The following is a 14,345-nucleotide window of genomic DNA, read 5'->3' as shown; positions in this document are numbered from 1 at the left end:
TTTTTTTTAAATATATTATAGTTTAAATATAAATAAAAATAATAAACATTATTTTTAATTACTAATAGTATTTGAATGTGTGTGTGTTTTTTTTTTTTTTTTATTATAAAAATATATTTATTCAAATGAATTATAAAATCAGAAAATTGAATAATAATATATATTTAAAGTAGTTTAAATATAAACTTTTCCATTTTAATGGTAAATCAAATTAAATTTTAAATTTACTTTAACTTTTATTTTCTGGTTTTATTTTTATTTAACTTATATTGAAGTGTCCTATTTAACATTCTATGGAAAAAATTAAACATAAGCACATAAATCCATTAAAATTTCTGATCGGCTTATTTTTTTAACATCAATATGAATTTATTATAAAAGTTATATTTTTAACAATTTTGGGAGCTTGGCTCCCTAAATCTTTTCCCATGCAAGCCATTTCTGCCCATATTCTATAATACTTAATTGAAAGCCTTAATACTCTATTTGCTTTCTAGTCTGTATAGTACTTATAGTAGCTAATTGTCTTGACTATCTGTTTATTATAAATTATAATTTTTAATCAATTACAAATATATTTTAATGGCTGCTTCCTAATTGGTTCCCAATAAAAACAAATTAGAAAAAGATATTTTGTTTATTATTATTATTTATTTTATACTTTTTAATTAAATATACAAAATACATTTATGACAAAAACTACAATTTTTAATAACCTGGGAACCAATTCAGTTATACCCTTTGTAACAATCCAGGAACCGATTCGGAAAGGTATGTCGATTTTAATACAATATGTGTATTGTGTATGTCTCACACCCTATGAATTAAAAAAAAAATATCTATGTTTTTACTTTGATTTAACCATAGAGTAATATCACATTATTCATGTTAACTTAAATCAAAGTTTTAATATTTTTGTAAGTAGTACAAGTAAATGGTCGGCGAAAACAATGTGTCAATGTGCGAATGTGCCATGCATTATTTTGTTACCCATGTAAGTTCAATATTGTATTTTTCTAAACTGTTCTCATTGGCCACACTGGAATATAATCTGGTAATTTGGTATTCTGTTAAACACGTCTAGCCGATCAGCAGGGTACTACTACCATATTTATTATGTATTATTATTTAGAATAATATTAGTCTTGTCTGATAACACGGTTATGTGTAAATGTGTAATTGAATTTCTTGTCAATTCATGAAAATAATATATTTATTGTTACATTTTTAAATTTTATTTTTATTTATTCGTTTTTGTTAAGATTTTTTATATTTAATAGTATTTAATTTTATTTATTATTTTACGTCAAATAAATTGTTACATTTATCAATATTTTTTTTTTTAATTAACTAGTCATTTTTACACACAAATTCAGCGTTTTTATTTTAAATTATATTTTCTAAGTAAATATGGAGTGTAGTTTAGCCTCAACATATACTAGTAGTTCTGCAAAACCTTCTAGTGCTGTTTCGGGTAATAGAAGCCCAGCAAAGTCTGGTTTACATGTCAATTTTACTGAAAAAGTAGAAGTAAAAGAAAAAAGAGAAAAGTTCTTAACAGCTAAGTATGGTGCCCATCAAATGAGCTTAATAAGAAAACGTTTAGCAGTTGAAATGTGGCTGTTAGAAGAATTGCAAAAACTGTATGATTTACCTAAAGTAAGTAATCATCAATTATTTGATAATTTCTGATATACCTATCTAGTAACAATTAACAAAAATATTTTTACTGATACATAATTCATAATATTTTATTATACAGCTAGATAGAAACTAATGTTATAATAATCATTATTTTTGATTTTAATTGTTTATTAGGTAGTTATCGAATTCAATTCTGATTTAATAAAAGTTATGAATTACTAAGCACATACTAATTGTTAAATTAATTATTAGAAAATGTTTTTTCTTCTATAGTATACCTATTACCTATTAACTATTGAATATTAATAATGTAAAAATAAATATATTTTACCTACATCTCCATGTCAGTATATTATATAAAATAAACCTAAAGTACTATCTTATATAAATTATAATATTAAAATACGAATTAAAAAAAAAAAAAAAATTAAAAATGATTTTAAATATCTATTCATTTATTTTTTTCTGAAAAAACAATTTCTTTGATTTTAAATTTTCACATTCTCGAATATATTAAATATTTGTTTTATATCAAAAGAAATATTCTAAAGTATAATATTAGTTACCTAAAATTAGTATAACCAATGCTGTATATAACTTTATTATTTCAGAGATTCCAAAGTCTTACTTTTATTATTACGATCAAATATTGTTCATAGACTTAAAAATTAAATTACCACTTTGTAAGGACGTATATAATTTTAAATTATTATTTTGATAATTGTATTGTTCAGAAGCAATTACTTTTTGTAATCTTTTGTTCGTCTGAATCATAGAAGCATAACAATAAATAATAATAGCTTTCTCTACTGTACGTTTATATTTAACTCTTTTTAATCCGTGTGTAAATTTATGCTAAGTTTTTGTGTGAAATAATAATTAGTGAAACACTTTGAATTACTGTTCAAACAAATATCAGCAAAATTAAAATTCATTGTATATAATACACTTATTTTATGAACGTATATTTAACATTTAGTGATTATTTTTTATTTATGACTCATTATGGTTGACTGACCTCTGAAAATTCCTAAATATTATTGACTGAACTCCAACTAAAACCAGTTATCCATATAGTTCATAATTCCTAATAACCTGTATTGTAAACAAATTAAATTGTTTATTATTATTTATTATATCAGCAATCTTTAATTTTATTACAAGTTTGAAATTTAATAGTTTATTAGTTTTCAAGATAATTATAGATTAGCTTGTTTACGAAAAATATTTTTTTTCTTATCAATGAAAATAATTTTGTTTGGTTAGTAATTAATAATTATATTTTTATTTTTTTTTTAATTTATTTAAAACATTTTTATGATATATTTACTTATTAGTTATTAGTATTAACTATTTAAGTTTAAAAACAATTTGAAATTTAATTATTAAAATTTATTAAATGTCAAAGTACATAACAATATTTTTTCCAATAAATTCGTAAAATTACGTTTTTAATCTAAATTCTATATTAGAAACTAGGAGACCAAGTTATGATTATAAGAGATGCTCTTTATATTAATTTATCTTTACTAAATTTGTTCCAGCTACTTATAAATTAAATAAATTAAATAGTTTCAAGTTTTATGTAATTTCATAAATAAGATCTTATCAATTCTATATTTTAATATTATTTTTATTTTTATTTTTTGATAAGTGAGGTTCCGATGTATTATACTTCAAAGTTAATATTGAATACCTACTCAGTAGTATACTTACTCTATACGCCATACGTGTCATAATTTATAACTTATAACTATTCATAAATTCAATGAAACATTTTCATGTTTCCTTTTAGATTACATTACGTAACTTGTGTCTACTATATTCTACTGTTATTGTATATGTACAATTATTTTACTTTTCTTTTGTACTTATATAATAAAATAGTATAAAGAATTGTCATATTTTTAAGGTGTCAGGCACTATTGATTACGTCATTACTTATTGATTTGGCGCTTATAACTTTTTTCAATGTCATAAATTTCTTGACTTTTAAAAATAAAAAGGTGTTCGAATGAGTATCATTCTGACTTCTGCCGTACATTAGGTGTTGAATAGGTAACTGTAATGAATGTGTCAAATTTTAATTTAATGATAGTAAATATCTCAAATTATATTTCACGATATGTTTTTTTATGTAAAGTACCTAATTTATTTTAATATTAATATTACAGCGTAGATTGAATTTATTTTCCTGAAAACATTAGGTACACTTAAAAATTTAATAATATCCATACATTTTTATGTCCACATTAATAATGTTTTTGAACTAACTAATAATGAATATCGTTTTTCATAGTTCAAATATATAATTTCGTACATATCTGAACTAAAAAAAACTGTAAAATAAAAATTATGCTAATATATTTTTATATTTTTAGTGTCAGTATAAAATACTTACGAGGAACTCTATAATAAATTTTTAAGTCTTAGCTATAAATATTGCACATTTTCAATTCATAGGTGGATATATGATTGAATTGTAAGGGAGCTTAAATCTTTCTTTGCATTGTTGCAAAACAGGTATTTATTTAATACTTTGAAAAATACTCAATGATTTTGGAGATTAAGCCCCCCAAAGCACTCCTAAATCTCCACCTATGTCTTAACTGTAAAACAATTTACAAAAGTTCGTGATTTCGAGAAATTGTGGTAGTCTTAGATAACAAAATTGTGATGTTGTCAAAAAACAAGGTAGTCTCGTATAACAGGAAAGTACCGAAGTTCATATTCGAACCATCAAATCTAAAAAAATTATAAAATAAATTATTTTTCATAAAAATTTTAAGTTTCAATTTGGACGAAATTACTTATTTAAATGATAAATAACAATAGTTTGATTATTTTATCATTTAAAAACATTATTCGTGGAAATTCAAACTTTTATTTAATTTATAATACTATGAATTTTACTATACGCAATAACATTTTTATTTATTTTAAAATGTCATCTATCTGTAAGTACTATAAACTTTATTTTATTGTTTTATGTTACAAATATATATTATTATAATCATAGACATATGTCTATGGTTATAATAATTAAATAGACTGTTCCCACTCAGAATTGTTTTTCGTATACATTGATATATCATTGAATTCAAATTTAAAAGATTTATAATAATGACCCAGTCGACACCTAATATATATATATAGATACAGCAGATTGGTACTCACTAACTTACCTTTTCTTATTGTTAACATATGTTTTAAATATTTTCATTTGTTAAATTATGTCATACAATTTGAATATCATGTTCCAAAGTAGCCATGTTTAAGTCTTAATAATTCATTATGAATAATTTAAGTATTCAAATTTGATTTAACTTACAAAATAACATACAATTATTGTATAAGGTATATCTGAAATAAAATGTGTAGGTACACAACTCACAAATATGTATTTTTATGTTACCAGCTAATTAAGACTTGAGTAATTATTAGTATACAAGTATTTGAAGTTTAGATAAATAAACGAACATGTGGATTAACATTTTTCTAGAATCCCATGTACCTCACTCCACACCGTTCATCAGCACTTTAATGACGAATTAATAAAAAAATTCTAGTGTCTAGTTCGAAATTGATTCTTATATTTTTATATTTAAGTTCTCAAAAAATTATTCTTATTCAGATAATTCTTTTAAAATCATTAGATACGTTCAGTTTTCATTCATAAGTTTTATATGTAGGTTCGTACCAACTTGTAAGATTTAAACTGTTGGTTTTGTAATTAAAAAGCAAATATTTCTACATCCTATCCTGTGTGAAAGTATATAATTTTAAACTATAGGAAATATATTTTTATAAAACAATTTTATTAATAATAAAAAAATCCATGGCACTTTGTCAATTTGTATTTTACATAAATACACCAGTCTCTGACCTAAGATATTAAATTTAAGTAGAAACTAAGAGAGTTGTTAATAGTTAAAAATACTTATTCTAATACGTAATAAATAAAATAGTATGAATTATACGATTATACTTACATTTATTTTATTTTTAAATGATATAGATCCAAAACAATCTTACAGCATACTTAAAACTTTAAAATAAGGATAAATATACAAGATGCAATACTGTACAAATAATAGTGAAGTGCTAATAAATGAACCTAAAAATATCTCTATGTTTAGAAGTTTTCGATCATTTTGAGTGTTTCCAAAAAACGATTTTAATGGTGTTTGAGCGGTAATGCTCTATTTCTGATGATATTTTATAGTTATATAACTATTAATTTTTGGAGTGGCAGCACTGAGTAACTTTCCTTTTGGAATTTATTTTGCTATTTGTAGTACGACGTCATGTCAATTAACATCTGATAAAATTATTTCTTCGTGTAATATTATATCATGCTCATACATACATTTCTAGAACAATAAATTCCATCTTTTTTTTTTTGTCTATTTTTATGATTTTTTAAAAAAAGTTTAAATGCAAATATAATTGGTTTTAAAAAATATTTCGAAAATCCGAAACGTAGTCGTCTAGTAGAACTTCTTAAGTTTATTTGAGTAAAAAAACCATATTTCTACAACTAACAAGGATTGAGGAAAATAGGAAGTACGAAAGTATGTTTTTAGGTCGAATTTTGTTAGCAGAACGGCCTTTTAATAACTATAAATATATAAGTCCATCCGTTTACTGTAAAACTGTCTAAGTTTAATTTTGTTCGTAGTGTAGTCAATATTCTCTGAATGTTTTGAAAAATACATTGTGTATAGAAAATAATATTAAACGTAATAGCGATATTTTCAAGTGTATGTGATTTAAATTTTTTGAATCCATTATAATAACATTAATAACAAATAGTTTGAAAATAGATAGTCATTAAACGTTTTATATGTAATGTAATCAAAATTTAAATATCAAGCACTGGTTACTTTACGCTAAACTACTTTTTAAACCATAGAAAAATAACATATTAAATAACCTTGTATTATTTATTCAAGTTGTTTGACTTATTACAATTTTATTTTAAATAAATTTAAAAAAAAATTATTTCTATACAGTAGCGCATTAATATTTGTATATTTTGTTATTATATTACTAATTGAAAATTACCATTTTTAACATTTAATAATTGATTATATGATTTTATGATAGTCTTAAAATATATTTAAATGATATATATATTATATAATTATTAATGTAAAACCTATTAAAACTGTTAATAAAATTTTCTGGGCATAGTAATTTTGTATGTGTTAAATGTATTTAAAACATTTAAACATACTTGGCACTAGACAAAAATCCTGTATTAAACATAACACTGTTTTTAAAATAATCTACTTAAAGTATTTATAAAAACATTGAAGTATAATAACATCTAAGCAAGCAGTCCTCGCGGCACCATCGGCTTAAAACTGTAAAAAAATAAAAAAGATATCAACATTAAAAATATTTTAATTTTAATTATTATGATAAAATTATTGATATTTTGTGAATATTGTGTGTCAGCTTGAATAGTAAAGAAATTTAATAGTTCTAGAAACAACAAATTTATTGTTATTAAACGAAATGTTGCAATTCTGAGAATATGTCACTAGATTCTCATCTAATCGTGTTCTAAAAATCAATGGTTTACCCCCTCCGTATTCACTCATCACCATATTCCCCCATTACCCGCATTTGGTACCGACGATAGGTATCAATTTTCCATTATTAAATGGTAAAAAACTTAAAAACATCATTATTAATATTATTGTAATAGTAATCTATACTCTCTAGACATTTGTGGGTGACAGGCGCATGTTTACTCCACTGACTATAGATTTCTACCAATGGGTCTAAATGGTCCAATGGCTCAATATAAAATATATTTTTAAGTAGGTAGGTACCTAAAAAGGTTAAATAGGTAACTGGCTCGTTGTGTAACGTAGATCAATTGTGATTCTTTAATTTTTTTTTTTTATTTATATATTCTACCCAATTAATTAATACTCAGTGTGTATTTATCTTCTAAATTTATCGTTTTACCTCAGTATGTATCGTAACATTTTAATATTATATTAGCATTAAAAGCAATAGGACTGATAAAAAATGTTTATATAAGTTGATTATAGTGGCTTCAGAAGAAGCGGCTCGTTGGTCTAGGGGTATGATTTTCGCTTAGGGTGCGAGAGGTCCCGGGTTCAAATCCCTGACGAGCCCAATAATTTTTACAACTTTTTATTATTAAAATTAAATCAATATTGAATCACATAAGACCACATTTTTTACAAAAATTTCACTAATTAGTCAAATAACAGTTTCGAGTTAATAATCGTTAAATAATAATTTTTTTTTTTTATATATAACTATTTGAAATTTTTTAGTTATTTAAGCTATTGATTACATTTTTTCTCCCTCATATAACTTCAAAATATAATCGAAGTTCATCATAAGTTATAGTTGTTCTAATATCTTTCGTGTGGACATATTATTTTAATGAAATTCAAATTCAAATATTAACAAAATATTAAGAAAATGTAACAATTGTATTTATTTAAATACACTGGGCACGTTAGGATCACCTCTCTTTGTCTATATTAAGCGGTTGTCCATATAAACCAAAATTAGTTCAAAAAAAAAAAAAAAAATATGACATCAAAAAAAAAATTAATTTTGCACACGTGAATCATACAATTGAAAAAAATATTAAATTACTATATAAATAAAATTAAATATAACATACTAAATAAAATTACTTTTATGGTGTAGATTACAGGGGTCCCCAAACTACGGCCCGCGGGCTGGATGTAGCCTCCGAATAAGTTTTCACCGGCCCGCCAAATAACGGAAAATATTCTAAAAATATATATACCTAGTTTTCATAGTCGTTATCGCGCGCACGAGCAATTATCAGCTGTATTAGCTGTAATTTATAAATTATATACGAAAATTAAATGTATTCATACATTTTGGCCCGCTAAGAGCTTTTTTTATTTTATGTGGCCTTTGGATAAAAAAAATTTGGAGAACCCTGGTGTAGAAGGTATACAACAATTGTAATTGTTCGTTGTCAAGCTGTTTAGTGTTGATCTGGTTTACAAAATGTGCACACGCTTCAAACTTATCAGATGGATTACCCTCTTATGTATATTCTAACTCTATGATAAAATAAAAATTGCCCACATAAACAGAACCAAGTGCCCATATTATGCGATTCTTTTTAACCTTGTTTGTATACATTGGGATTGGGACCAAACAATTTTTCCCATATTAATTAGTGTCCACATTAGGTGGAATCCTCTTTATTACTAGAGCGGATTCTTACAGTGTCCGGTTAAAGTTAACGAACACTTAACCTGTGGAATTCTGCCGGTAAAAATCCCACTAACCGTCGGTTAACCGTTAACAGGCACTTAACTTGACATTGTAAGAACCGCGGCCTAGTTGTACTATCCAGTGCTGCCCGGGTTAGATTGTATTTTTTTAGTGGAATCCGGTGTCTTACAAATTTCAACCATTTATGAATTGATTTTTTAAAAACCTTTTCTTTACTAATGCCTATCGCCTATGTCATAAACAACGAATTACTATATTAGAAAAATAAAATAATATTACAATTTGTTTAAAAAAAGATAAAGGGGTTCTTTTTATAACAATTATTTAATGTAATTAGTATATTAAATCCTGCATAATTCGTATCAGGCTTTGGAATGTTAATGTAAATAGTAAATACTAAAAAGGATAGTAGGTATCTCATATTTCTTGTTGAAGATGATAACACAAATATTTAAGCATTTACTAGGAGTATAATAGGTTCACACTCGAAAAGTAATTTAAAAAAACAATATTACCATTAATACCATTGTTCATTTGTAGAAAGCACAAATTAATTTGGACCATAGGATTAGAGTGTTGACGTTTTAGATCTAAGAAACTAGTAACTAGGGCATTTAATAAAAATTCTGAAAATTGAAAAAAATTGCATTGCATTCTTTTTAATTAACCAGGCACGGCACCAAGGGTTGGCAAGATGGGGCTCTATCCCCCCCCAGAAAACAATTCAGCCCCTTCGCCAACCCCCCTACTAAAAAATATGTATGATATAATAAAGTCATAAAATATTATTTTTAAAAGAGCTACATCAGAGAATTTATGAAATATACTTTTTAAAAATTAATAATATTATGTAAATACTTTCGTATTTTCAAAGATATATGTTTTAAGTTTTTGCTGTTATAAAAACCGATTTAATAATATTAATATTTTATACACAAAAACCTAAGAATATTATTAATTTAATTTAATGTTTGTTGTATACAAGTAAAAATATTTTCAGTTTACTTATTATTTTTTATATGTTAATTAATACACTAATATTGTGTAAAAAGTTACTTAATAATTAATAAAAAGAAAGGATTTCTTTAAGTATCTACATTTTAATATTATTCATGAACTATTTTAACCTCCAAAATTTAACAAAAAATACAAAGTAAATTCTTTAATACATAATATACTATGCAAATACCAATTTAAAAATGTATTGAACTAAATACTTGAAATTTACTTGTTAAATAATATTATTAGGTAGGTAATCACAAATTTTTATTTAAAAAAATATTATTCCTACTGGTATTGATGCAATTTTATACATTTTTGTTAACTATTTTAACATTTTAAGATTTTCAATCATTTACTGTTTGGTGCATAAACAGATATTGTGTAAAATATCAATATTTAGTTTATTTAATATATTTGTCACTACTAAATAAATTGAATTTAATATAGATCACAATAATTTAATTAATGAAGTTTAAACAAATAACATCTTCAGTCTTTTTACGGTGGATTAACCTACTAGTATTATCTAATAAGAAAAAAATCTTAGCCCATGTAAAAAAAATTCTAGTGCCGTGCTTGTAATTAACCAATATCATAAGCAGGTAAGGAACATGAATCCGATATTATTAATCTGTATTGTAATTTCTAAAATAGAGTGATCCAATAATTAAAACAAAGCCTTAATATTTAATTAATAATATAAATTTTAATATCACCTTCCTAGTTGATTCAAGTTCTACTTAAATTATTATCAAGTCATATGCCCATGATTCCAGCACATTTTAATAAAATGTCTTAGCTTTTTTATTCATAAGATAAAAGTGTTGTACCTGGCTTTATACTTATATTTTTAATATTCAGTGAATTATAATTTTCAGTTGATAAAAATAAACTAAAGAAAATTAAAATTATTAATAATGATGACTTATTGTGTTAATATAAAATTAAATATTAATTAATTTATATATATTTATAAAACTGTGAGCTTAATACTATGAACCAATAAGTATAGAAAATTATATATTTAAAACCAAAATTTAAATAAAATAATTCGGATACTTTTCAAGTTGCTAGATATTTTTAAGACTTTTTAGACTTTATTTACTAAATGCACGGGTACAACATACTAATATTTTTTGGCTGGTGCCCTTAATCATACCCACATATGTTGTCTCTATCTTACTAACATTTATCATATAAAATTTGTATTCAGCAGAATCCATATTATGCCGTTAGCTTTAATGTTAATATCAGTTTACACTTTAATAAACATATTAAATATTAATATTATCTTGAACATTTAGATAATAAGTTACTTTACTAACTTCTAGCTATATAAAATATTAAAAATTTAAAATGCTCATAAGTCATAACTCACTTAAATAACAATAAAAACTTATGAGACACTCCACATCATATTCTTACCTTTAAGTTTAATAATAGGTAAATTAACTCTAATATTAAATGGATCCCGCTAAAAGCAAATTTGATATGTTTTACGTTAGAAAGACGGAGACAACACATATGGGTATGATATTCCCTTAATTCTTAATTTGTTATATTCATAGTAATATGTGAATGTTGCAACTCTCTAAATCCCCCTGCATTACACTGATCTGTTAAATATATATTACACATATTTTTTTTTCTGGAATTCAGAAAAAAATGTAGTTATTTTTAAAAGTATATGGCTAGGAGTGCTTAACATATATTAAAGATTAAATCAAGAATGATATCAAAATATTTTAATTTGTTTTATATCATAAAATCATTTTTTATCTCCTTTAATAATATTTATTTATTATGTTTTAAAATAGTTCTAATCAATATAATGTTGGTAATAGGTTTTAAGTATAAAGTAGTTCTTACAATCTACAGACATTGCATATTATAAATTATAACTTATAATAATTATATATTTATGTGCCTTATTCCAGAGAGATCCAGCAATTGAAGGAATAGAATGTGAAGTGGAAGTTGATATAGATGATCTATTAGATATGGATGACGATTGTCAGCGTACAATATTTCTTCAAGTAATAAATAATTATTTTAAATGTTTATGGATACGTTATTGTATTTGCTTAAAATAAAATTTATTTTTCAGAAACTCTTGTCATCTGCCAAATCTAAAGAAAATATCAAAGTATGTAAAATTAAATTAGTATACAATATAATACACTATTTTATAATTAAAAAGTATTTAAATGATATATTTAGGAACATTTTTTTAGTTAGATCTTGTTTATGTAAGTGTAAAAAATATAACTAGATGAACTTATCAAATGATTTTAGTTCTTAGATGCATGAATATTTTAGAGTATTATATATTCATACTATGTTTATTATTTACTATATATTTTTAAATGTATTGAATGTGTGTGATTTGATACATTTTTTTTTCATCTAAATTTATATAATATTTTACTACTTTAAATTTTTAACAATCCAATTTTGCATATCTTATTTAATAAAAATGTTTTGTTACACTATGTACTATTTTTGATATGAAATTTAAAAACATTGTAATGTATTGTTATTAAATTGTTTGTTTAAGGAATTCATTGAAAGATTACTTGAAAAGATTAAAACATTATAGATAATAACAGGCGGAATTCAACTATAATTATTCATCCGCCACGCTACCTCTTAACTGTCAAACAAGAAATGTCAAATCTTGCCCGATAAATAGCATGCATGCATTTTGGAAAAAATTTTCATTTTAGAAAATTGTATAAAAAGTACCGTCCACGTTTAAAATATGTAGATTTGAAAATGCTAAATTATAAAGAGAAGTAAAAAGTATTGTTATATTTTTTTTGTGTTTATTCAAAACAAATTGTTCAGTGTTTTTTTAAATAGATAAAAGATATGTTGTATTATTTTTCATAATGTTGAAACATCACTATTGAATATTGATGTATGTGGTAGGGGCTTTTTAGATTAAGTTCTAGACATTTTTATCTGTTTTGGTAAATTATTAATTACCATATTACATAAATATTATTTAGCCACAATTCTGTGAATATTTATATAATTAGTAATAACAAGTTTGATTTATTTAAAATTATATTGTATATATAAATTTATTAATGGTTAAGTACCTACTTGTTTTTTAAGTATATATGTTTTTAACTTAAATATATAATATGCATTCACATTCTCAGTTCTTAAGACTGATCTTTTTATTGCAAACAAAAAATATAAAATTACTAATTACTAGTAAATTAATTAAAACGCACATTTTAACTTAATAGTATAGAAATAGTATAAAATGAAGAAATGAACTATTTTAATTGAAAAATATATTTACAATATTACAAGTATTTTATATAAATATTTTTTGTTTATTTTTTTTTATAAATAGTATATTTTTCATTCATTTATATAAAAAAAAAAAATAATTTCAATATAGCAACAACTACTATGTTTATGCATAAATAACACTTATACTTGTATAGTTATATCTAATATAATTGTAAAGTAAATTACATTTTACATCTGTATGTCGATTGCTTGTTATTTTATTTTTATTCTAAATATTAGAAAGTGATATTTTATTCTTGTATTAATAAATACTATTTACATATATATGCCAATTTACACTAAGAGTACTTTTCTTAATGACAATCAAAGTTTATTCTGTTCAACAGATTATTTCCACATAATGGATAACTATTATTGTTATGCATGGTAATAACCTCCCTTCTATCGTCTTCTTCTACAGAAACGCTAAAAACACACTGCCTAGAATTTCTCTTGAAGTACATGTAGTTGTAAAATATTTTTAAATTACCTTTGATTTTAATAACATAACAAATATTTATTATTTTTTTTTAATCAAAATATAATTTGGGACTGTGAAAGGGTTAAATAAATATATTTACTTTTTAATTCTTATCAAGAAAAATATTGATACAAGTTTTGAATTAATTATAACTATATTACCATCAGTCAAAACGTTTTCAAAACACTAATCGAATACTTTTCTAACTCAATATATTTTACATACAACAGATTTTTATTAAGCATTACTATTACATAGCTCTGGTGTCTCTTCAAGAGTATCTTTATAGCCATAATTAAATAAATACATCCTATTAATGCTTTATAAAAATGTAATTAATATTTTTTATATTCTATTATGGACAGACTTAAATCCATCTTGATTAACGAGTTATAAAACATTTCAAGTTCATGATTAAAATTTAATATTTATTTTGATTAGTAAACAAACACAATAAAAAATAATTTCTTAAAAATATAAACAATAAATATAAAATATATAGATATTCCAATTTGACCAATGCATACTGGTTTATTAAATTGGAAAATTATTGTTTTTTATGGAATGTGATTACAAATAACAAAACAACTATTTAATTAACAAACAATAGTAATGTTAGTGTTGGAATGATAAAAAAATG

At 23.3% G+C, this 14,345-nt stretch overlaps 1 protein-coding gene and 1 non-coding gene across 2 annotated transcripts; both read left to right on the top strand.

Moving 5' to 3' along the window:
• The first annotated feature begins 1,277 nt into the window (after positions 1-1,277).
• LOC112601943 (protein phosphatase 1 regulatory subunit 14C) lies at positions 1,278-12,909 on the top strand. Its single transcript, XM_025349841.1, has 4 exons — positions 1,278-1,659; positions 11,856-11,954; positions 12,026-12,064; positions 12,476-12,909. The coding sequence occupies exons 1-4, from the start codon at positions 1,411-1,413 to the stop codon at positions 12,515-12,517; spliced, it is 429 nt and encodes a 142-aa protein (XP_025205626.1). The 5' UTR covers positions 1,278-1,410; the 3' UTR covers positions 12,518-12,909.
• On the top strand, positions 7,729-7,800 carry Trnap-agg. The gene has a single exon. It is a non-coding gene; the product is annotated as a tRNA-Pro (tRNA).
• Positions 12,910-14,345: the final 1,436 nt, after the last annotated feature.

Source organism: Melanaphis sacchari, unplaced genomic scaffold (assembly GCF_002803265.2).
Source record: "Melanaphis sacchari strain LSU unplaced genomic scaffold, SCAv2.0 Contig7_pilon_pilon, whole genome shotgun sequence".
Lineage (NCBI taxonomy): Eukaryota > Metazoa > Arthropoda > Insecta > Hemiptera > Aphididae > Melanaphis > Melanaphis sacchari.
This window is presented reverse-complemented; position numbering and strand designations above follow the sequence as displayed.

Bases quoted from the DNA above. Each gene is read 5' to 3' on its own strand.
- LOC112601943 (XM_025349841.1), top strand. From the start codon at position 1,411: ATGGAGTGTAGTTTAGCCTCAACATATACTAGTAGTTCTGCAAAACCT. The intron at 11,955-12,025 runs GTAATAAATAAT...TTTATTTTTCAG, and splicing joins AGCGTACAATATTTCTTCAA to AAACTCTTGTCATCTGCCAA. The intron at 12,065-12,475 runs GTATGTAAAATT...TGTTTGTTTAAG, and splicing joins AATCTAAAGAAAATATCAAA to GAATTCATTGAAAGATTACT.